This window comes from Parasteatoda tepidariorum, chromosome 9, assembly GCF_043381705.1.
Source record: "Parasteatoda tepidariorum isolate YZ-2023 chromosome 9, CAS_Ptep_4.0, whole genome shotgun sequence".
NCBI lineage: Eukaryota > Metazoa > Arthropoda > Arachnida > Araneae > Theridiidae > Parasteatoda > Parasteatoda tepidariorum.
In genome coordinates, this window is record NC_092212.1 from 26,465,232 (window position 1) to 26,491,411 (window position 26,180).

Here is a 26,180-nt window from a genome sequence, read left to right on the forward strand (position 1 = left end):
TCCGTAGCCGTTGAAGTGTAAGATTTTATTCCATTTCGTCCACTTATGACACACACATTTAAAATTTAATTCATGGTTCCGTTTGTCCCCTATTTAAAGTTGGTTGTACAGATATTTCAGAAAACAATTCTAGATTACTTTGTCATCTTTCCGGGTGTACCTTTCCAATGCTCTATACACCTCGTTTTACTCTTACTTCCTCTCATTATATTACAAACACGTTTTTGATCCCGGAACTAGAAAAGCGAATTTCTTGTCAAGATGTCCTCGGGCAAAAGCATGAAACTTGATCTTCATTTATTCAGTTCTTGTTTCTTTTCTACAATCACTTTCGATTTTTTTTTCTCTTTTCAAAATCATGTTTCCAAAGAAAATACGATTATTTTTTATTTTTTACTGTTCTTTTTTACACGTTAAATGCGTTAGGTATGATCTGTAGCGAGAATTGAGTTGAATTAAAATTGGATTTGTGTCCGTTTCCGATGTAATTGAAAAATGTTTTAAAAACAAAAACTTCCTCAATATTTTTTTCATGCTTAAAAATGACGCAAATTCTTTGTGTGTTGCTGTAATAAATCTCATTCTGTTTTGGATATTTTCCTCTTAGTTTCGTTTTTAGGGTAATTAACGTTTTTTCTAACGTTTTATTAACTCTTCTCCATACCTATATAATCTTTTCATGCCTATCTGGTCTTGTACACTTGTATAATTTTAAATGTATGCTTCTGTGACTATACTGTAAAATATACAATCGGCAAAAAAAAAAAGAAAAAAGAACGGATTACTCTTATAATTTTTAAATGATTGGTCCGTTTTTCACTTTGTAAAGTGCAATGAGTGTGACAATGTCTATTTAAAAAAAGTCTTAAATTATTTAAAATAGTTAGCTTATATTCAGCTAAACGTTCTTTGAGCAAACAAAGTTTTGAAAACCATGCATTTACAATCCCATCTACGAAGTCGAAAGTTTAGTTACTATAATGTTAATTTAACACGTTCACTCCGGGTGTTGCGACTGAAAGCGGGACGGAAAAGGGAAAATACTGGTAGAAGAACTATTTTAATATTAGGTAATATTCGGGAGGAGTTAATCTCAACAATAACAATTCACTGTAAGGAAATTTATCACGGCGAAGAAGCAAGTCAATATAAAAATTGCATCCGTTAAAAACAACTGGTAGTTATGGATTTTATTATTCCCGAAAAAAAACTAAAATATTAAATTTATTTGTTACCAGTTTTTACTCCAGTGCGCTGCCCGATGAGGCAATGTAGCGTGACCCCCCGGTGGGTCACCCCGGCGTGAACGTGTTAACAGGGATGCCAATTACTCCACTTCCTACAAATGATTTTATGAAGTGGTAGAGAATTGTAAGCTAAAACTCTAAGAAATGTAATGAACTTCGATAGTAATTCAAAGGGCTCCCCACAAAAATACTATTAAATTAAATTAAATAATTAATTTTATCTGAATTTATTTTATTACCTAAGTGTCATGCATCTAAGTGTAGTCTGTTTCAAAATTTTGTTATACCCTTTTGTTGCAGTTGCTTCAAACTTTAATCGTGTTAAAAAAATAATCACGAGAATTAAAATATCGCATTTTTATGTCGTTTTAAACAGAATTTGTAAGCAACCTATATCACAAGTGTGCTCTTTCGCAATTAAAAATCACCTCCGGAATATTAAAATTTTCGCTTCTTTGCCGCTTGAACCCAAAATAACCGATACTCATTGAGGATAACTGTCAACTTAAACGTTTTAGTTTTCCATATTTTTTAAAGTGGTGGTGAAGAAGTATATCGGGAAAACATAAACTGATTAATTTTTCCAAGACTTAACCTTTATTTCTCTAAAGGGGCTTCACAAGCACCACTGTCACCTTTAATTTACCTACCATCTAAAATTTTTACATCTTAATATCTAGTTATTTTATTTAATGTTTTCCAGGTATTGTATATTGAGTGCAAACTGTTTTTGTGGGTAAGAGGTCATGGTTTTACGATTATTACATTTCCTCCCACTCAGCGGATTACTGCGAGATTCAAGATATTACTCACCCTGCTTACTAATATCTATTAACGTTTATTCCTCGTATTCTTAATTTAAAAAGAATAAGTAAAAAATAAGTAACATATATTTTTTGCTTATAATTTAACCACTCTTTCCATGTATTAATCAAACCGGTATCTTTCTTTGTTTGTGCCGTCTCTATGTTTGTCTTGTCCATTCTTTCTCTCCTTTTCATTTCCCTTTTCTTTAATTAACAATTAACTACTAATTTGACTAACTACTTCCGTTTAAATTAAACCTATTGAGTTTTAGTAGACCTATTGAGTTTATTAGAACTACGACGTAATTAGTGAGTTGGCCTCATTGACCGGGTAGTCGTAGGTATTATTTCTTAGTTTCTGCAGTTTCCACTTTAGTGGTTGCAATCGTTTTTTTACGCAGTCGAAAGAAATTTACCATGCAATTTTTAGGTTTGCGTTTATCTTAGTTTAAATTAAGTATTTATATTAAACCTTTCGTTATTGAAATCCACTCTACTGTAGTGGTGCCACTAAACGATGCACCAACTCGCGAAGCGAGCACTTCGCAAGTTAAGATTTATTACTATACGTACTTTATTTTTAAAGGAAGAAAATATTTCATCTCTAAACATAACACACAGTAGAATCTTTTTTTGTAAAACATATTAAGCGCATTCAAAATATACTTTTTAATCAAATATAGAGAAAAATGTAATGTTGGTTTCGAGGTAAGTAATTGAATTTCCCCTCCTTCAGGAATTAGGATATTCGGGTCAAATCAGATTCGTGTGACGCGACGGTTTCCCTCGTGAGAGTCAGCACAGGCCTGCACCAGCACATGCTAGTCGAGGGACCCGACCAAGCCCCTTCCTCCCGTGGCATTTATTAAGTCTTTAAAAGTTTTACAAAATTTTGAAAAGACTGAAATGGCAACAGCTGCCTAATACAAAAACTAAAAACAATAACTTACAAGGTATGGTCTTTAGGTCAAATGACCCTTACAACAAGATCATATGATGACTCTAATCACATAATTGGTTCATACATATTTTTGCTTCATCTGGTTATTTACAATAATTTAACTAATTCAGACAATTATATCCAAACGAGTACATCCTTTGGAGCCTCGACCATAACCTAAGTACATTCTACCATGTTGGCTTACAGGTAAGGGTCAAGAGTTTATGGAAAGCTCGAACCCCCTAATTATAAGGGTATAAGGAAAAGTCATGATGAATTCATTACCTTGGCAACCCCTCCCCCCAGGAGAGGAGAGGCAGGTTCTAACCAGCACAAGTGCCTGTCGAGTGGCTTGCGGAAGCCCTTCCGTGACATTTATTTAAAAACCCATTAAAAAATTGTGAAAATGGCGACATTGTTGAATGTATTCTCTCTTCACAGACTTGACATTCAAATTGATTGGAACATTTATGTGAAAATGGTTACACAGTTCAATTTTGAATAACATGCCAAAAGGCCCTTATAACATTTATAAAAACCTAATTTATTGAATCATGAAGAGAGATTAAAATTGGAAAAGGCTAGAAGACTTTTATACAATAAATTGGCTGAGAAAATAATCCAAATGGGAATGAGATAAAACATTAAAAGTACAAAAGTACAGAGATAAATAAAGACTAAAATATAAAAAAGTTGAAATTGGTAAAATGGTGAAGAAACAAATTGTAGAAAAGCAAAAGGTTAAGAAGTAGGTGTAAAAGCTAAAATTTAAAACATTTACATAGAAGGTCAGAAAACCTGTTTAACGGCATGGGAGCTAAAAATAAAAGAGTTTAAAAATTATAATATAAGATATAAAAAAAAGCTCAAAAATCATTCAGTCCTAAAAAGCATCAAAGCAAAAAGTAAAGAGAAAATAAGAATCAAAAGCTAAAGGTGTAAACAGTAAAAGATATAAACAGTAAAACAGGATGTACAAGATATACAAGAAACACAGCAGAGAAGCAAAAAGATTTTGTTGGTGAAAAGGTCAGTGGAAATATTAAGAAATTATGTTCTCCGGGATCAACATTTCTTCTAGTGTTGTCATTATGAAATTCTTGGTGATATTTATGCAGGCCAATGTAGAATAGATTTGATGCTCAGAGTGAATGTCATCAAAATGTCTGCCATGGAGTGTTCGGAATCTTTGGCAGTCTTTAACAAGATGTAAAATGTCTTGATTAACTTTACAATATTGGCAATCGATAGTCGTGGGAAACATTTATTTTGATACTCTCCAAACACCCCATGGCGTAGTTGATTTATTTGGGGGGTCTGCAAGGGCATAAAGTGATGAGATCGAATCTGTAAAAATTGTATCCGTTGGTTTAAGATTGGCTTGCAGCCAAAGAAGTGCAGATTTGATCGCCAACAACTTGGCCTAGAAGATGTTGCAACTGTCTGAGACGTTTATAAAAAAAGTATATATTTACTACCACTTTAAATATGAAAATAAAATTTTACGCCAAATGCGTAAAAGTTGGCANACATTAATTTTGCTACCGTCTGAAAAGAAGATTTCTGAAACTACGGAAATTCCGTAGCAGTTGGAGGGTATGCAACTGTCTGAGACGTTTATAAAAAAAAGTATATATTTACTACCACTTTAAAAATGAAAATAAAATTTTACGCCAAATACGTAGAAGTTGGCACGTATGACTATAAACTAGAAAATTTCCTGTAGACAATAGTGAAAACTGACTGAGTGGAGGTTGAGTACATTGGGATTCCATTGTTTATAAACAATAAAATCAAATCCCGTCCTGTACTCTTTTCTTATAGAATCAACCTCTACCCTAGAGCCATCGGTAAAAATTTCAATTCCTGTATTTGCTGAGTAATAATATCTCCAGAGCACAGATATTAGTTGGACCGGATGTTTAGGGGTAGGGTATCGAAATCAACATCTTCTCTAAGTCTTGTTGGAATAAGGTAATCATCAATATCATCTGTCCTCCAATCTCATTAGGCCAATTTAAAAATGATATCCTCAATAAGTTTACATTGTATAGGCTTTACGCCTGCCAGTATCTGGAGTGCCTGTGTTCTAGTTGTTACATATGATTTTGTGATAGATAGTAAAGAAATTCACTGTAATGTGTTAAGTTTCTCGATGATTTTAACAATTATCTTGTACCAGACACTGGCGGCGTAGAAGATATTACAATCACTGCACTGGAGATAAATTTTTTAAAAATCTTTGGTCTGAGGCACCAAGTGGCTCTATCCACCTTCTTAATAGGTTGAATAAAATTGTATATCCTCTCTTTAGCATCATTCAAAGGTGGAATCCAAGTCAATCCCGGTTCGAGAACGACTCCCAGGTATTTTATTGTCTTGATATTGGTTACGTTATTATGTTGCATCTTAATATATGGAAGCTTATCAATACGCTTGTTATTTTTGGGAAAGGTTAGTAGTATCATTTGCTGAAATTTGTGGTTTTTGGCCCAGGCTGACAGTTCAGAAAGGATGTGGGTAGCCCGCGAGTCAAATCGCTAAATAATAGAGTGTTTGATAAGAATAAAAATGTCATTTGCAAAAGATATGAGTCTAAAATCAGTATAGTTAAAATCTTTGAAGATACTAAAATCGATTTTTATCACATGATCAAATATGGTATTGATGAAAATCAGTCAGAGGATCAGACCTAGGGACGAACCCTAAAGAACCCCAATATTAGTTTATCTTCTACAAACGGTATTTCGATTTCCATCAACATGCGTGACTTCCTTCTAATTTAAGAGATCATAAATAATAATCAAGTGATTTTGAGAAACTTGAAGTCTGTTGAGTAAAATTTTGAAAATTGACCAGTTAGCGTAATTAAAGCAAAAGTAAAGTAAGTCTGTCAAATTAGCAACATTCAAGTTACCGTTTTTTATTTATTTACATTCTGATTTTGTACGAATGCTTTTATGAATCACCCGTCCCCAAGGGTTTAAGATTGTGTTCTCTAGTCTATCAAGGCTACGGAGTTGAACATTAGTTGTCGGCGAAAAATTGGGTCGGCTGTTCAACGACGGTTGTAAATATATATATATATANTAGTGTTTGAGCATTTTAGCATCAAATATATATATATTTGATTGAAAATTATTTTCCTCGCCATTACATAAAAATGATTCAAAAGTACATATAGCAAAATTACCAAGCATTCTGTAATCTTTTTTTTTCCATTATCGACACCACGCTATAAAATTTATTGCAAAAAGCGTAGTAGTCTGCAAGTCTGTAAATCCATGGTTTTAAAATGGTTTGAAATATCAAAAACCTACTTCCTTTGAGACCGCTTTCTGTTTTACAACAATATAACACTAAAACTGCCACAGTTTTAGCAAATAAACCTTTTTTTTTTAAAAAAAAATTGACCTTTTGAAACTGAGATAAATGAAAGGTTAAAAATGTTGTCTGTTGAAAAACGGAACTGCCTAGTTTTTTAAGTAGCTGGTTAAAAAATACAGGAAATTATTCATCCCACCTTTAAAATTCAAGCTCGCCTCTCACCTCGTTCTGATTATTCATCAGATGGGCACATTAGGATTCAAATAAAATTATATTTTTTTATCTAATAATGTGGCCTCAATTGAATAAGGTATGATAGTACATTTTTTTCAACATATCATATAAAGGAACTTAGTTATTGTTGTCTGCTTTTAATTGGAAATTAATTACTCTAAACCTTTATTTGCATGCATTTTATCCCTCGATTTTTATCTATTTATACTATAACTATTTTTATCTATTATATTTATACTAATTTTATATTTATGCTTTCACTCCTTTATAATAATAAGCAAACGTTTAAGATATGTTAAGATTTCAGACATTTTCTCGTTTAAAATGTATTAACTTAATCGAAACGTTTTTGCGTTTCAAAACATTTAGGTTATAATTCATCACTTTTTAAAGTATTACATGTTAACAAACGTTCTTAAATGTGTTAAAATTATTTTCAATAAATGGTTACTGTTATTTTGAATTAACTTTTTTATGTTTTCTAGTTTCTTAGCAACTTTTTTTATGTAAATTCATCGTAATAAGAATTTGATTTCTATCTTATGAAAAAATCTTTCTATATTATGTAATTTCTATATTATGCAAAACTAAATTCAACTTTATTATGAGAGAAGGTTGCCTTGTTTGCATTATAACTTTTTTCAAACACTACTTATATAATAATATAAATTTTTCTATATACCGTTACATGCCGTAAACTCATACTTTTTCCTAAATTACATAATATAAATTTTTTACCACTTTAAATATAAAAATAAAATTGTAGGTCAAATACGTAAAACTAACATTTTACTTTAATTAATATCTATTCGCTGTTAAATATTTTATCTGATCTTTTGCAAGTCATTGTTTGTTGATACTGAAATTATTTACATGTTTCATTCTCTTGGTGGAAAAGTTTAGCATCAGAAGAACATAGTTTTAAACAAAATTAGTTTTTTTTCTTCTTTTGTGTCTCTATTTACGTTTATAAACAGGTTCTTAAAAATATTGTAGTTTAATTATTATCTAATCGTTGTTAAATATTTTATTTGTATCTTTTGCAAGTCATTGCTTGTTGTTACTGAAATTATTTACATCTTTCATTTTCTTGGTGGCAAAGTTTAGCATCAGAAGAACATAGTTTAAAACAAAATTAGGTTTTTTTCTTCTTTTGTGTCTCTATTTACGTTTACAAACAGGTTCTTAAAAAAATTGTAGTTTAATTATTATCTAATCGTTGTTAAATATTTTATCTGTATCTTTTGCAAGTCATTGCTTGTTGTTACTGAAATTATATACATCTTTCATTTTCTTGGTGGCAAAGTTTAGCATCAGAAGAACATAGTTTAAAACAAAATTAGGTTTTTTTCTTCTTTTGTGTCTCTATTTACGTTTACAAACAGGTTCATAAAAATATTGTAGTTTAATTATTATCTAATCGTTGGTAAATATTTTATCTGTATCTTTTGCAAGCCATTGCTTGTTGTTACTGAAATTATTTACATCTTTCATTCTCTTGGTGGAAAAGTTTAGCATCAGAAGAACATAGTTTAAAACAAAATTAGGTTTTTTTCTTCTTTTGTGTCTCTATTTAAGTTTACAAACAGGTTCTTAAAAATATTGTAGTTTAATTATTATCTAATCGTTGTTAAATATTTTATCTGTATCTTTTGCAAGTCATTGCTTGTTGTTACTGAAATTATATACATCTTTCATTTTCTTGGTGGCAAAGTTTAGCATCAGAAGAACATAGTTTAAAACAAAATTAGGTTTTTTTCTTCTCTTGTTTTCTTCTCTATTTACGTTTGCAAACAAGTTTTTAAAAATATTATAACATTAACATTGCGCTACCATTTTTAATATAAAATTAGATTATACTTTTTTTTAAATTTTATTTACGAAAGTCTTTAAAAATTAATCTATTGATTTACATGGCGAATATATTTAACCCCTTGGGGACGGGTGATTCAGAAAAGCATTCGTACAAAATCAGAATCAAGTTGCAATTAAATAAAAAACGGTAACTTAAATGTAGTCGTTACTAATTTCACAGACTTACTTTGCTTTTATTTTAATTATTGTTAGTTTAATCATATATATAATCAATGTTAATTCAAAGTGTAACTAAATAGTTTTATTTTGAACAAAGTAATGGTGAATTAAATAAATCAAAAAATTATAACTCCGCCTACAAATAAACTGCTAAAGAAATACTTTGATTACCAGTTTTATCTTCTTACCCTGATTGATACGGTTTTTTGCTGTCACGTATTTGTGACAGTCGGCGCGAAAGGGTTAACAGTGCGTATCTCATAATCATTTGTTTACTCGAGGCCTTTAGGCCCAGGGGGTGGCTGTTACCTATCCATGCTGGGATACTCTGTCTTGTTGTAGTTTTAATTATGAATTAAAAGAAAAGATTGGCTGACAGAATCATAAAATGCATGCTAGAAAATAATTGGTTATTGCAGAGATGCCAACTGCTCCGGGCACACCAAAATAATTAAAAAGCGGTTAATAACTACAAAGTAAATTTTGCAAATATTTGACTATTTTTGCTTGCTTTTTAGAAGGCATAGCATTGCATTATTACTGTAAAGTGGTGAATTATATAAGCAAACGAATTATTTCGAAATAGTGGTAGAAAAAAATCGACTAAATTGAATTTATCAAACCAAGAATCACGATTGATAAACTACTACTGTAAAATATATATTTGCTGTCCGGAGCAAGTTGGCATCTCTGTTATTGTGCTACAATTGCAGCACCAAAATGCTGCGGCTGCAGTGCCACCAATTATTAGGGTGTGATGATTAAAATCGACCACAGTGCCAATGAGCGTGATTGCAGCGTATAATACTATCAATTAAAATCAATCACAGCGCCATGGGTATGTACTGATAAAATAATGAAGTTATTTGACTCTGAGGCAAGCCTTTTTTTTAAAAATCAATTAGAGCAAAATTTATTTGAGAGAATTGCATAACTTGTACAAAAGTGAACAATGCGGTTTAGTTTTTGAGCATTTTAGCATCAAATATTTTGTTGTAATTTTTAAAAGCCAATGTGCCATTTTCGGAACAGGTCTGTTTTTTTAAAAGATATTAAAGACTGGAAAACTTTATACTTTCATTCTTAGCATTTGTATTGGAGATTTTGAACATTCCTATCAATCAAAATACATTAATTATATAATAAAATCTATATTTGTTTCTAAACTCAAGCGGATTTGTTATGCTTTGAAACCAATTCGATTGTTAACTGAAGAACATTTTTATTTGATTCATGTGTGCCAACTTGCTACCTCTCTTTATATAAAGGCACATTTCCCATTACTGCGAAATGGAGTCCGGCAAGTAAACGGCTTAACAAAGTAAGATTTTAATCAAGTTAAAAGCTAACGAAATATTTAATCTTTAGATTTCACTGTTATTCAATCGGGTCACGTAAAAATACGTTTTTGAAATTTCTGTGATTCATGCAAGAGATTTATAGATAGCAAAACTACTTCGTTTCCGCTCTGTTTTTTGAAAAAATTATCCTTTCGTGATTACCACAAACATAAATGATTCAGTTATATTTGCAATCAGCACTACAATTTAAATTATTACAGGTTTAAATTGAAGTTATATCTATAATGACAAATTTGCTCCAACTTTTAAGAAATCTTATCTATCATTTTTTTTAAAATTATAATCTTTAATAGTTGTAATACAATTTTTGGAAAATTGGCAGAAAATATTCATAGTTCTCCTACTACTATTTTATCGGAAATTGCGATCACTGATCGATATGTCACAGTAGCTGACTCAAAAGGCTTATCTTCCCACTGTTTGAAATGGTAGCTAAATAGCAATTAAAATAATATTAATTGTTTAATTTGCAAAAAACGAAGAAACTATATTACCTGTTTCGCAGAACACTGCAAAATCAAACTTTTAAATTAAAACTGTTAATGTTTAAATTTACAACTTTATATTAGAAAAACTTCCTGTTGACACGAGTGAAAATGAAACAGATCTACTACTTAGTCAAAAAATGTAAACACAAGTATGAAATTTTTCTTTTATTCGAGATTTCAACATTTCTTTCACATGAAGTGAATTTTATAACTATTATTATACTACAATTAATTTCATATGTAAATATGTATTTTAAAATGAAGGAAAAGAAGTGATAGTCAAGGATAATCATGTTTTCTCTATCCCATTTTTATCTTTTCCGGATAAGTAGCAGTCCTGATCGTAAGCTTATTACAATATCCAGTGATTGATATGTAAATGCCAATATCGCGACATTTTGCTATCCGTTAGACTAATTGATAGATGGTTCATTGGAACTTTAATGTTTTGTAATTTAATATTTTCAGGCTGTTGCAATTAACCAGGGACCCCATCGGGAGGCGACTTACTTTTTTTTTTCGGAATAAATTTAGCTTTTCCATACGACGCATTCGAAATCTTAATTCTCAACATATTGAAAGTAGCTACAATCAGAAAAAAATAAAGTTTCAAGAGTTTTTTTTCCCTCAGTAGAACGGTCTAAAGTTTACGTTCCTTGGTAGTATTTTTGAATTTTATGTTTTCATGTGTTGTAGGTGTCAGTGATAAATCATATTTAAAGAAAAGTATTGACAAAGTTATTTCCTGTTTTTTCTGCTGTTGCAGGAACTATTATAATTTGTTGTTGTTGTTGTAGTAGGCCATTTAAGGCAAGGGATGTGATTGTTATTGTTTTCCAGTGGCGCCATCTATGGCCAAGAATCTGACTGCTACCACACCCATTCGTCACTTCCGTTTATACGGCAGACCAACTCATTCCTCCACACTTCGTAATTTTGACCTGAACCAGGGAACGATCAATCCCTAATTCTGTATCCCCAGAGGTATAATTTGTTATGGGAACATGGAAGACTTTGTGACCCGACAGATTTAACATGCATCAGTCAACATTTACTGCACAGGGAGTCTTCTGCCGGCTGGATTCGAATACTCTTTCTCACTATCGTGAGTCTAGCACCCTGTCAGTCAAGCTATCCCAGACACTATTATAATTTACCCCAATCAAATAAAACTTAATGAGCATGTACAGGTAATGGACAATGAAAACGATTCTGTACTAACTCTATCTAAACAATCTTTCTTTCAGCAGAAAGTGTTTTCAGGCGATTTTACATGGCAAAACTGTTGTCACAATTTGAAAGACCATGCGCAAAGCTTTTAGAAATGGTGTTTTGTTTTACCAATGCAGAATTTACGTCAAACAAAATAAATTTCTCGTTACTTCGACCCCAAATGTTTAAGAAGAAAAGAACTGCAGTATTTTGTTTCTGTTTTATATATTTTTTTATCTTTAATGAGACTAACATTCTGAATTATTAATATATAGAATTTAAGAAAAATCTTTTGAAAGTACATTAACTGCATGGACTTCACAGAAGAACTTGTCGTCGCTTTGAAACTAAACCGTTGTAACTCAAAAAAGTCGAAAAATGAGATTTTTGGGTCATTTTGTGTAAAAAAAGTCACCCTTTTAGAAAAACAACCTGTTATCTTTATAGTTCCATAAAGTTAATGTAGAGAGCAGATAAATCGTCATCGCATTGCCGCGATTAGCATTATAGCATAAAGTTTGAAATCGCTCTCTTGAAAAACTTGCTTTTTTGAGTTACCATGGTTTAGTTTCAAAACGACGTTATCACAACAAACTACGCTAATTTACATAACATATATTTTTCAAAAGTCAATCAGTGTTATGAAAAAAAAAGTCAAAATATATTTTTAAATTTTTTTTGAACTTGAAAAAATGTTAATCGTTAACAGATCAAATTATTAAAAAATGATTTACTTTATAAAAACAAAAGCATAAAGAGTGTTTTGACCCCTATTGCAATTTTAACGTTTCACAAGACTGAGATAGTTATACACCTTTCAATCGTCTGAACTGGAATTTCCTGTCATTACAAAGCCATTTCATCGAAAATTCGATAAGCTTTATGATATTTAGCAACCATTTTGATTACATGTATTGTGGGGAAAAACATGGGTGATGAAAGAGTCATCTTTATTAACCAAAAACTCTTTACAATTTGTTCAGAGACCTTAGATAAGACAACCACGAGCCATCAAGGTTAAGAAGCGTATGGACCTCAGTTGTTACAATCCTCAGGCAAAAATCTACGGCATGCCATCTAGCACGAAAATATTTGAATTAACTAGTGAAAAGATATAAAAAGTTCCAAATTTTCTTCCAGATTTCGGTAAGTTACTTTTTAATCAGTAAAGCATTTGAGAAGTTTTACATTTACTTTCACGGAATACGCACTTTTGGGCCTAGTATAATAATTATAACATATTTGCTATCCGTTAGGTTTTTTTTATAATTAAAGAGTATCTTCATTAACTTTATTATTTTTTTAAAAATAATTTGATTAAGATAATTTGTATAAATGTTATTCCATTGCTATTTCTTCTGCAACCGCGTTTGTATCATTTTTCAGTTTTTTTTAAATACAAAATGATTTTATTTATGGTCAGGGCAGCAATTAAAAAAAAAAGAACTTCTACCCTTCTAATTTTAGTATAAATATAAAAAAAAAAAAAACAGTTTTCTACATATGTTATGACTGTAAAGAAAATCTTGGTAGTCATGTATACTTTAATCTTCCGGAAAACAAGCTATAATGATAAGATTTTCGTACCAGTTATTGTTCTATTTCTGTGTTGATCGATGTACGTAAACTTAGAACACGATTTATGGTTTAAACAGTTTAGTTAATTTCATTGCAGTCGATATTTCCTTTATGAGCATTTAAAATACCTTATTAAATTTTTTCTTATTTTTCAGGTGCACGACCAAAAATGGACACCCGATTTGTATTCCTGTTTTTGTGCTGTGGATATTTTGCTAGTGTGCAAAGTTTAGTTCAGTCTAGTCCCTTTAGTACCACATCAACAGCAAGCTATGTTCAAACTACAACACATGATCCAGTTAGACCAGATTTTCCACTGTATGAAATGTTGTTGAAAAATGCTACTAACAATTTAGTGAAAAGGACATTGCCTGCTTTTTACAAACTTTTAGAAAATATACATTTATCATCAAGTTGTTTATCGAGTCTTATGAAATACGCGATAGCTCTGAAGCAGCTAAAAGTATGGGCCATAACAAGTAAGCTTGTATTTTTTTATCCATCTTACATTCAAATCATTTACATATCATACAACCAATTTGGACAAATTTTGATACTTTTCATTATCATAATTTGTTTGTTACCTTTCTTCAATGTTTTTTTTTTTTTTTTGATGCCTTGCCTATTATGTTTGAACACTAAACTCCTAAATTCTATTTTCTGAAGTATCTACTATTGTTAATTTTAAGATTTCACTAAATTCTTTGAGGCCTTCTGGTGTTTCCAGGAATCGCCACCAAGACTACCTTTTTGAATCCTCTTTTTTTAATGAGAGGTCACGTGCGTGCACTTAGAGTCTACAGTATTCTCCGGAGTCCCCTGACCGGGGCGGGACGGGATTAAGCTTTGGGGTCATACAACCAATGCATAATGTTTAGGATTATATTATCAATGATTATAGTTTGATTATATTACCAGAAGAAAACGAGACGAAGCACATTTGCGGAATGCTTTCGGATTAAAGAATGAGAATGAAAATATTGTATTTCATATTTGAATGGAATGGTACACAATTGAAAATAGAAAATACCAAATTTAAAGTACAATTCAAGGAGAAACAACTGCCTTTAGGAATGTAGAATATTTATTTTAAGAAAATCTGGAATTACACAGCTTTGACAACTGGTGGGAAAGACAAAATAGGAGCAATTCAAGGAGAAACAACTGCCTTTAGGAATGTAGAATATTTATTTTAAGAAAATCTGGAATTTCACAGCTTTGACAACTGCTGGGAAAGACAAAATAGGAGCAGGAATGATTTTTAAAAAAATATAGTTACTTTATTGATAAATTTTCTTAAAATCTTTGCAACACAAGTTTTGTTGCGTTGAAAAACTTAATAATGGAAAGGTTCTGAGTAATATATAAATATTAAAATAAATGGTAATTAAGATAGCAAATTTATTTAATGAGATTTGAAGATTAAGAATCACAAAAAAAGTTCAATCTTATTTGTCTGTATTACTTACAGGCTACGAGGTTTTATTCACAATTATTATGGTGATGCGCAAAAAAAAAAAAAAAAAAAAGTACACCCTTTGAAATTATGATTGGATTTTGAAATACCAGGTTTCCAATCTTAATAGTTCGAGCACCTTACCTTAAATATGTTAATAAATGTGTGCAGACGATAGTTTAAGTTACAAAATCAGACACAAAAACGAGCTCCCTCTGAAAGAAACACAAATTTTTTTATGAATTTAGGTTTCACAGCCACTGACAATTATTCCATTTACCTATAGACCAATACTCCATACACTTTTTGACCCATATTCCATTTACCTATATTGGATTAATAATTCTAAAAGTATATTTGGAATGTGCTTACTATATTTTGTGAGTCGAAAAATCCTTCTAGAGAGCTTCTTTAGAATATCTTCTGTGAATTCAAAAGTGAAGAATTTTCTGGAAACGAAAGTAAAAGAAAAGATATTTCCTCTGTCCAAAATTAGTTTCTGCGTTTGAATACTTTTGTACCAATTAATGATGATTTTTAGATTTTATTTGAACATTTTTCAGAGATTTTAGGGTGATATGCTATCAAGCAACAAAATTCCCTTGACGAGCATTCCCTCCTTAAATCATAACTTTACTCTGTTGCAAGTTAAGAAAAAGCCATTATCCCTATGGAGAGAGCCTGTTTGCATCTAAGTGAACGTTGAATGGATTCAAAGCTCACAGCGCTAACGAATATCAACATAGCCAACTTTTGAAACGACGTTGCACGGCCTTCTTTTTGCTTACAAAAAATAGCATGAATTAAATTTCTGTCCGACGAGTTTAACTTTTAAAAGTTTTTATATTGTTTTCAAAGCGTAATTATATAATTCGATATCTACATAAAACGGAACTCTATGCAGTTGTGGATAATTACTTAAATCCTTTACCGCGAAGGTTTTTTTCTTAACTTACAACGGAGTGAAACTTTTTAAAAAAATCCAGGGTTTGCACGCTCATCTGCCACGCCCCCCATTTAATAAGTAGTCTTCCATCAGTAATCGCTTAGGAATATTTTTAGTTATCGTGAATACTCTAGAAGTATAATTCTCCTGAAACTGGAAAAATTACAACTGAAGTTATTTATGATAACTTATTATGATTTTTACGACAGATTTCTTTTTTCCTGTAATGATCTTCTGCCAGTATGAAAATCTTTTTGTTTCTCTTACTAACGCAGTTAACCAAGTCGCTGTCTTCGATGTCAGTTATTTCTCCAGAATATCGTTTATTAACGCACTTAACCAAGTCGCTGTCATCGTTATTTCTCCAGAATATCGTTTATTAATGCAGTTAACCAAGTTGCCGTCTTCAATGTCAGTTATTTCTTCAGAATACCGTTTATTAATGCAGTTAATTAAGTCGCTGTCTTCGATGTCAGTTATTTCACCAGAATATCGCATATTATTCAATAAAATGGCAATAAGTGATACTGTTATCACTTTCATAGTTGAAATAAGGTCTCATATTTTCGTAAACATTGAATTCTGCGTCTGTAGTCTATAGAAAAAAAACTCTCCTCGCCATTCATCTGAAGCAATGGTAGTGATTATGGTTACGAGGTTTGACTATTTCAAGGTCAATATTTAAGGCAGGTTTTGGCTCGAGTCGGCGAGTGGAAGGGAATCAGAGAAGAGAAAAGCTCCCCTCTCTGAAATGCGCTATTTCTTGTTTCCATAGCAGCAGACGGTCTTACATTTTGTGACGAAAGGAGTTTATTCTATAGACTTCTGTTTACTATTACTTTGCCTTTAAAAATGCACTGAATATCTTCTGGTTACCTCTCACCAGCCCTGGTAGGCTTTCACTGATGCATCGAATCTGACATCACTCAAAGAGGAATTTTTTTAATAGCATGGCTAGGCTTATAGTCTAGCACAGGGATGTCAACTGCTACAAAATTTTTAATAAATCGGTAGCAACTTTAGAAGTAAAACTTGTAGAATAAGGATAATTACTGCAACTCTTTAAAAATGTCACTACGAGACAACTGTAGTCCTAGTAGTGGTTGTTTGTGCCACTAAACCCTACATTCAATCCAATCCAATCCTAGTAGTGGTTGCAATTTGCGGCCCTTATCCATCATGTACTTATCAGAAAATCACGTAACACATTTTGGTCAGCTGTTCTTTAGTTACTGATTTTGAGAGATAACTGTATTGGTTTATTGGAACTACATATATTTGCAGGCTTGTGTGCTCAATTTAGACTTATAAGCCTTTGTCAAATAGAAGGACAGATAGCACAATAAGAAGGATGCTAAGACACATCCACGCTCGGTCAGAGAGGCCCCCGAGACATGCTGTATTGAAATTACATTCATTTGCAGGCTAGTTTGCTCAGTTTAGTCTTATAAACCCTTGTCAGGTAGAAGAACAATTTAGAGAAGGATATCACAAAGAATACATCCATGGTTACGACGGGATTCGAACCCGCCACCTCTACTCTTCACACTGCGTTTGACGGGCGATACCGCTCGGCCAGGGAGGCCCCGAGACTACTGTAATAAAGTCGCATTTAATAAGATACTTTGAATTCTTCTTACGTAGTGATGGAAAAGTACTTAAAACGAAAAATATTTAACTGGAATAACTATCGGTACCACTACAAAATATTTTTTCACGAAATGGAGCATGTTGGTATCATTGCTACGAGAATGTAGACGTGCTTCGTCTGGATCAGACAAGCCAGAGGTGACCAAAAAATGAAAAATGTGATTGTTGTTGTCATCGGCCATTAGGTCAGAGGGGGTGCAATTGTTTTTGCTTTCCAGCGGTGTAATCTATGTCCAAGAATTCTACTTCTTCCACACCCGTTTATAGGGCGGACCCATTCATGCATGCATTCATTCATCCACAGACCGTAATTTTGACCTACCAGAAGAGAACCAGAGGACGAACAATCTCCGATTCAGTACCCTCAGAGGTATAATTTCCCGACAGATTTAACGTTCTCCAGCTACCATTCACTGCACGGGGAGTCTTCGGCCGGCTGGATTCGAACTCCCACTCGCGCGAACGTGAGTCCAATGCCCTGCCAACCCCGAAGGAAGTGGTAAAAAATCAATGAAATTTTTATTTATTTAATTTAAATAATTATTCAATCGTAACAACCACAAGGACCTGCAATGTAAATTTTAGTCACCTGTGGCATCCCTGGTCTGGATTTCAAATCTAAATATAAATGAACCAACTAGTTTCTTCAAAATATATCATAATCATACCTGCCAACTTTTACGCATTTGACGTAAAATTTTATTTCTATATTTAAAGTGGTAGTAAAATGTATGCTTTCTATATATTACTTGCATTTATAAACTTAATTTATAATATTTTTGATGCACCAGTATTTTTAAAAAAAATTAATCATATATATAAATATGAAATACAGCTTATTTTTCTGCTTCTGCCACCACAATGTAGCAAAATTTCAAAATGTTTTTAAACACAATGTATATATGTCACGATGTATGGGATAGGGGCCGCTGCGCGGCCCAGGTGCCCAGTTCTTTTTAAATAAAGCAAGCAAGCTTATTTTTCTGCCTATAATTGCAATTTATGTACCATTTGACTACCACTGGCGAAAATCATCATTGAAAGGATTAAAAGTTGGCAGGTAGGCATAATATTAAATCACTTAAACCACTACTTATTTCATTTTTGAAGAAAAAAAAGACGAACTTTTGAAAGGACGTGTGGGTTAAAGTAGGTTCTTGTTTATAAAAGCGGAACTAAAGCATGAGCATTTTATGCTTTTTTTTTGTGCTTTATTCTCATTGCTTTACTTCATTCATAAGAAAAAGTCATGTTTCCATATGTTCATTCATAGTCCTTGAAAAGTTTTAGTAATGCTAGCAAATTTAAGTTAATGCTATAAGATATTTCTTATTTTAATAGACTACTTCATTACTAAGTAGTTTGGAAGCTGGAATTTACACGCATATACATACCTGCCAACTTTTGCCCATTTGGCATAAAATTTCATTTTTATATTTAAAGTGGTAGTAAATATATGCTATTTTTTCTTCTATAAACTCAATTTTTAAATGGTTCTGATCACCACTATTCTTAAAAAAATTAAGCATGTATATTAATGTGTGTTTCTATCGTGATTGTCAGCTTAAGTTTTTTCAAATACAACGTATTTTTTCTGCTTAAAATTGAAATTTTAATTCCATTTTAATATCACTGGGAAAAATGATAATGGAAGGGATTAAAAGTTGGCAGGTATGACTTTCTTTGGAAAACAATTTTTATTGGTGGTTACTCAGAAATTAAAATAACGACATTTGCTTTATTTACGTTACCGAAAATTTTAATTTTCAGGGCCTCGGGGACTCTGAAGGAATGCCCACATTTAGGCATTCTTACTTATTTTGAAATTAATACCATAATAATAAAACAATGTTATTTCGAACTGAGAATATTAGGGTTAATTCCAAATAACTATTTTGTTAAAGTGTCTCATTTTATTAATAAGTGCTCCTCTTCTTACAGTGTTTGATTGTACAGCGAAAATTCCGTCAGGTGCATTGGCTGGGACTCTTACAGAGTTTGGCGCTTTTGATGAGTGTCTGAATATCATAGTGCACGACAAGCGAGGATTTGAAACATTTAAAGGACAATATTGCACTGTGGAGGCTACGCCAAGGTTAGGTCCTCGTCCTAAATATATCAACTTGACTCAAAGCCACCGAACACCTTACAATGAATCGGTAACCTTTTCTCGTTTTTTTCTTTATATGCATGAAATTTATATCATTGTAGTAAACTCTCCTTTCTATTTAATGTATAAGATCTATTACACAGGAAGATATGCGTTTAAGTGTTGGCTATATATGAGTTTATTTGTATCTCGACCCGCCCTATTTAAGGGCATACGAGAGTAGATACATACATTATACATACATAAAAATCGAAACATTACATCAATAAGTTTAAAAATAAGAATATCTGAAATAATGATCAATAAAAATCTATTAAAGGAAGTGTAAACCCATTAAAATAGTAAAAGGGTTAAGAAACAAAATAGCCCAAAAATCAATTAAATGTTAAAACTTTGCAGAAGCATGAAAAACAGTAATTAAATATTAGAAGTTAAAGTTTGGTATAAAAGTTAAAAAGCAGAACAAATTAAGAATCAAAACAATCAGTTAAAAATTAATAAAAACAATGCAAGTTAAATCCTAGAGAAGTTTAAAATGATGGTAGATAAAAACACAAGACACCAGCAATAGTGTTCGCATGCTCCGAGCAGAGTTAAATGTGGTTCAAAATGCCCTCCAATGTTTGCCTTTATAATTTCTTTAACAATTTTTCTACAGACCAACTTATCAAAGCATTGATGCAAAGTTTGTCCTTCAATATGGTTTCCACGGAGTGTCTGAAAGTGGGGACAGTCAACGCCTCCTACAACTGAAAGCCTCCACACGATTTTTTATAGGTAGTCCGATCAGACCACTGTGAAGGATATTCACTTTCCGAACTAGTCACTTAATACAAAATCTAGTTAAAATAAGAAAGTGGTAGCAAATATATGACTAAAAATTTGTTTTGTTTATGAATATTATTGGTTTGCCTTATTCACTTGTCAACCACTACAGATTCAATTCTCAAATATGTGAGATAAATTTCTCTGAATTATTTTTATAAAAGGTTTTGGGTTCATGCTCACAACTGGTTCACTTTTTAAATAATCTGCGTAGACTACTTATAAAAGACCGTGTGGAGGCCTTTTGATGTAGGAGGTGATGGGACAGTTCATGATCAATTGTTTGATTGTCCCCACAGTATGTACAGTTTGGGTTTTTATTGAAAAATCTATTTTGGTAGTCTCCAAACACCCCGTGTCCAGTAAGTAATTGGTTTAGGTAAAAGTTGGTCTGTAGTCTTTTGGTGGAAGGGTCTTTAAAAAATATATAGGTTTGTCTACCTCTCTCGGAGCTGTGCCACTCTGATTTCCATCAATTTAAGTTGTTGGATTTAATGATTGTTTTGATCTTGGCCTTGGAACTTGGGACCTCTAATTTGATTTGGCTGAGACTGAGGGCTTCCTTGGCTGCCTGATCCGCCTCCCGTTCCCTAGGATACCAATGTGTGCCCTGACCCAGTCTTGGCTATATGTATCTGAATTTTAAGAAAAGTTTTATGCTTCAATTTGTATTTTGTTACCACTTGGTATATTCTTTCCTAACTACCATGCAAGTTGGCAAATATGTAATAAACGCATTTTACCCCTTCTTAGTTTTCCCAGCAATCAAACTGGTTTTGATAAATTAACCTCTTGCACTCCGAGTACTTTTAAACACTTGTTTGAACTAATATAAGCAATAAATCATTTAAAATACATAATACAGTATTTATGAATATTTCTTTAAATATTAGAAATAATGTGGTTATTAATCATTATGGTATAAGTATTTTTTTAATTTTAGAGTGGTGACTGTTAATGGCACCTCAAAGGCGATATTGGAGTGCAAAGGGTTAAATTTCACTTCTTCGGTAATGATTTGTCAGAGTTTGTAATGTTTATCTTTTTTCTCCTTATAAAGTTGCCATTAAAACATAGCTCAAATCTCAGCCCGCTGCGAGGCGTTAACTGATTCGTTGGTGGGTTTTTGAGACAAATAATGGGGGAATGTGTGAAATGGTAGTAGAATAGGGAAAGAAGAGGAACCAAGCACCAAATAGTAAAGTCATGAGCGGAAAACCAATCGGTGGAACATATGATGAAATAGATAAGAAATTTAAACATAATTGAGATTAAACTAAATTAGAATATAGTAATATTTACAGGGGTCAGAATAACAATATTTACGCAGGTGTAATAAGATAGAAAATTATAAAGAAAATATATGCAACTATCTACATATTTACTCGAGATTTTAATCTTATTTTATAACCATCGTTGAATAGCCGACCCAATTTTGGGTTTACAACTATGTTTAACTCCCCAGCCTTAAAATTTTGAACCCAATCCAGAAGACAAAGAAACTCCTGGATCAAGTATTGGGAGAAATTGAACTTTTTGATGAAACTAACCCGCATTTATGTTACATGGTGAGGAAAACCATCAAAAACCTCCCACTGTTAGCCTGACGGCAACGGGACTCTAACCCATGATCCGTCTACCACTGGGGATATTAGGATATTTTACGTCTGGTGTGTGTGAGCCGGTGTGCAGAATTCGTATCGATCAGTCATCGCTGGGATTGGAACCCGGTTCGCCGCATTGGAGGTTCAACTCGAGATCGATAAAAAAAAATCTGTCCAACACGGAGAAAAGGTCTTACAAGCGGTAGATTGATAAATACTTTGCCTGCGTTTAATTAAATCCCCGGATTTTCTAGTAGCTTTTATTTTTATATTTAAAATTGTAGCAAAATTTATGTTTGTCCATTTAATTATTGACTTCATAAAATTAATTTACTATATTTTGACCACCACTTTATAAAAATTAATTATGTATATATCTACAGAGATGCCACCTTGCTCCGAACAGCAAATATATATTTTAAAGTGATAGTTTATCAATTGTGATTCTTGGTTTAATAAATTTAATTTAGTAGATTTTTATCCACCACTATTTCTAAATGATTCGTAGGCTTATATAATTCACCACTCTATAGTACTTACGTCATGCTATACCTTTTAAAAAGCAAGCAAAAATAGTCAATTATTTGCAGAATTTACTTTGTAGTTTTTTACCGGTTTTTTTTAAAATTATTTTTGCTTATCTGGAGCAGTTGGCATCTCTGAAGTATATTATAAGTATAATTTCCCACTTTATTTTTGGCGAGTATTTTAAAAATTAATATTGATGGTGTTACCTGAACACCTTGTATAGTCATCTTTTATAACCCATCGGACAATGACCGGGTAATAATAGCGAGCGATTCTTCAGGACTTTCAGAAAGATTTTTATATTTAAGTAAGGTGCAGAGATGGCAATTTGCTCCACTTCGTAGAAAAATAATAGCAAAACTTACGTTTAAATGAATAATTTCTGTTTGTGCTAAGTTGTTTCCCTTTTCTACTACATGTTAAAAATTACTTTAAATAATTCGAAACTTAGTCTCACGATAAGTTGCTTAAAGTTAAAAGCTAAGTTAAACAAATTTTTATGTAAATTTAAATTTTTAATTATCCACCAGTTTAATAAAGATGCAGCAAAAGTTATAAGTTTCGTTTCAATCTTGAATCAAAATATTTTACTCATAAAGTGTATCAACTACAGTCTAGAGCAGATGGAAACAGCATAAACAAAATTATAAGATCTGAATTTTCATACGAACTCTTAATATTTATTTTATTAATTATATAAAAACTTTTCAATAGATTTGTTAATTGATTTAAAATACTCATATTAATTTTGCAACTTCAACCCTCAACTTTTAATTTACTAAGCAAAGTATTTGACGCCCAGGTGCCCAGTTTTAATAAATAAAGGAAGGTAAAGGAATCAGCAAATTTTATTGAAAATTAACCGCTACCATAAAATAAACCAAACATGCATTTTAATGCATTAAGAATTTTAGAAAAAAAGTATTTTTAACTGTAATTGATTTTGCAATTCTATTCTAGAAAAACCAAAGAAACAGTTGGTAGGAATTCTATGGTATAACAGGGCTAAGAATAACACGAAATTACACTGGAAACTTTTTTTTCAATTTTTTATTTTTTTTTTTTAATTTGCATGAGATTTTTCGCTCATTTCAAATTTGTAATCAGTTTCTCTCTACAAGTTACAATTTTAATGCAATCTAATAATTTATTACTGACCAGGATATTTAAAATTCTAGCGAATACTAAGTGTTCACTCAAGCGAATACTAAGTGTCCCCACTTCTCTGCTACGAAGGGAGTGATGGGAAGGTGATAATACATTTCAGTTGTGAAACGATACGATAAGATCAAAGGACCAGACAAGTGCATACTCGTACATGTATATAAACCAATACGACCTTTATAAACCTTACATTGCGACAAAAATTAGTAACTGAAAATATCAGTTTGAAAAAGTTATTTAGCTTCCCGAAAGAAACTAATTTCAGATTTTTAAATTCCCGAATTCGGTGTAAATGCAATAGGTATAAATGCAACAAAAAATTATATTTGTTGCAATTTTTTTTCTCCGCACAAAATTTGCAACAACAAAAATTCCCTTAAAATTTTAAAAAATAAAGTGGAAATTTTATAAACTTATAACCTTTTCTTTGTATCGTAAAAAAAATTGAAAAAATTCATTTGTTTTATTTTAATACGCTAAAATTAGCCCTATGTGATAAAACTGAAATTGTTTTTTAGATTATGGAAGAACTGCGATCTGTGATTCTTGCTTTTTACCAACTAACCGTGAGATCTGGTGTTTGTGTACCATCTAGTTGCAGCAAAGCAGATATACATGCAGTTGTATCAGAAGGTAAGATTTCTTGTTTCTCTTTTTCATCTTTTGCTCATTTCAATCAATCGCAGTCGTCAAATATTTATTTTTGATCATTTTTTTTTCTAAATTTCGTTTTTAATTCAAATTATTTACGCGATCAATTTAATATTCCCGTATTCAGTCACAATTAAATTCTTAGTTGTGCTTACGGCACCTAATTTTCGATATTTACATGCGAACTTAATTTAAATATTTTTTTTTTAAGAGCAATCGAGATTTTGTCTCATTCGTTTTCTCCTGTTTTTGGTCTCGTAGTGCAGTGTTCCCCAACCTTTTTATCACCGCGAACCTGTCAACGTTTGATAATTTTACTGCTGCCCGCTGGGGGGACGGACGCTGATTGCTGATATTTCATATTATTTTTATTTATTAACTTTAATTTAATTGTAGTTAAACAAGCCTTCAAAATAAAATACAGTTACACCAAAAAATAAATGTAGAGTGCTTTAACATTTTAACTTTCTAGAACGTTAAATCAATGAGAACTTGTTTCTTTGCAATGAGACGGTTCCATCTGGGGGTAATCGGAGAAAATGATACATTACAAACATTAAGAAATTTATGTCACTACCTTCGGAGCCCCCTTTTTTTAAAATAAATAAAATCTTAATGTAACATAGATATTTTAAATTAGGGGTATAAACCTAGGAATTTAAGTTCAGTTTCAATGAAATGGGTACACCCAACGCCTCCTATAACTGAAAGCCTCCACACGGTTTTTTATAGGTAGTCCGTTCAGACCACTGTTAAGGATATCCACTTACCGAACGAGTCATTTAATACAGAATATAGTTAAAATAAGAAAGTGGTAGTAAATATATGACTAAAAATTTATTTATTTATGAATATTACTGGTTTGCCTTATTCACTTGTCAACCACTACAGATTCAATTCTCAAATATATAAGATAAATTTCTCTCAATTACCTTTATAAAAGGTTTTGGGTTCATGCGCACAACTGGTTCACTTTTTAAACAGTCTGCGCGGACTACTTATAAAAGACCGTGTGGAGGCTTCTTGATGTAGGAGGTGATGGTACACCCCGGTCCGAGGACCGGGGGTTGGGGAACACTGCCGTAGTGGACTGATCGTAAAGACACGGTTTTCAGTCGAACACCGAAGTCAAGCATCACTGGCTGCGGTCAATTAGTGGGTGGATGACCACTTTGATCAGCCTGCGAGTTAAAAAAAAAAGTAAATTATCTAGTGTGAATATGGTTACCAAAAAAAAAAAAATTCAATAATAAGATTTTGAAATTAATTTAGAAACATGGAATATGAAGAATGAAATTCTTTCATTGTTTAATCAATAACAGTTTTAAAATTACGTTATATGATAAGCAGTTGAATTCGCATGCCTGCAGCTTTTAGTTTATTACTTTTTAAAAACTGCTTTAAAATCAAATTGAATAAAATAACTGAATTATGGTTTTTAAAAAAGAATCGTTATAAAATGTGAGAATGGTTTTTGAAGAAAAATAACTAATAAATCTTGAATTTGGTTATTTTAGTTGGACTTTTAAAGTTCAATGAAATCAGCATTTGTATTGTTTACAATCATTTGTAAATGCATATCATTTTAATAATTTTTTCAATTGAAAAAAAATATAATCGGAAAATTATTATATAAAAATATATATATATATTTCAAAATTGCTATTTCGTTTTTATTGGCATAAATCATTTAATAACAACCAAATTATTAAAAAATAATTGATTATTGGTTAAATACAAACCTATTACAGGTTTCAAAAATTATTACTGGTTAAAAATAAGTACCTAACTTAACCCTTTCGCGCCGACTGTCACAAATACGTGACAGCAAAAAACCGTATCAATCAGGGTGAAAAGATAAAACTGGTAATCAAAGTAATTCTTTAGCAGTTTATTTGTGGGCGGAGTTATAATTGTTTGATTTATTTAATTCACCATTACTTTGTTCAAAATAAAACTATTTAGTTATACTTTGAATTAACATTGATTATATATATGATTAAACTAACAATAATTAAA

The 26,180-nt window shown here is 31.7% G+C and overlaps 1 protein-coding gene across 1 annotated transcript in view; it reads left to right on the forward strand.

Annotated features, from left to right (window-relative positions):
• The window catches only part of LOC107452438 (nose resistant to fluoxetine protein 6-like), a 68,815-nt gene that overhangs the window by 15,221 nt on the left and 27,414 nt on the right, over positions 1 to 26,180 (forward strand). Inside the window, exons 2-4 of the mRNA XM_016068913.3 lie at positions 13,383 to 13,706; positions 19,221 to 19,438; positions 24,029 to 24,143. Of these exons, the coding sequence (XP_015924399.2) occupies positions 13,397 to 13,706; positions 19,221 to 19,438; positions 24,029 to 24,143 (643 nt within the window). The 5' untranslated portion in view covers positions 13,383 to 13,396. The remainder of the gene's footprint in view (positions 1 to 13,382; positions 13,707 to 19,220; positions 19,439 to 24,028; positions 24,144 to 26,180) is intronic.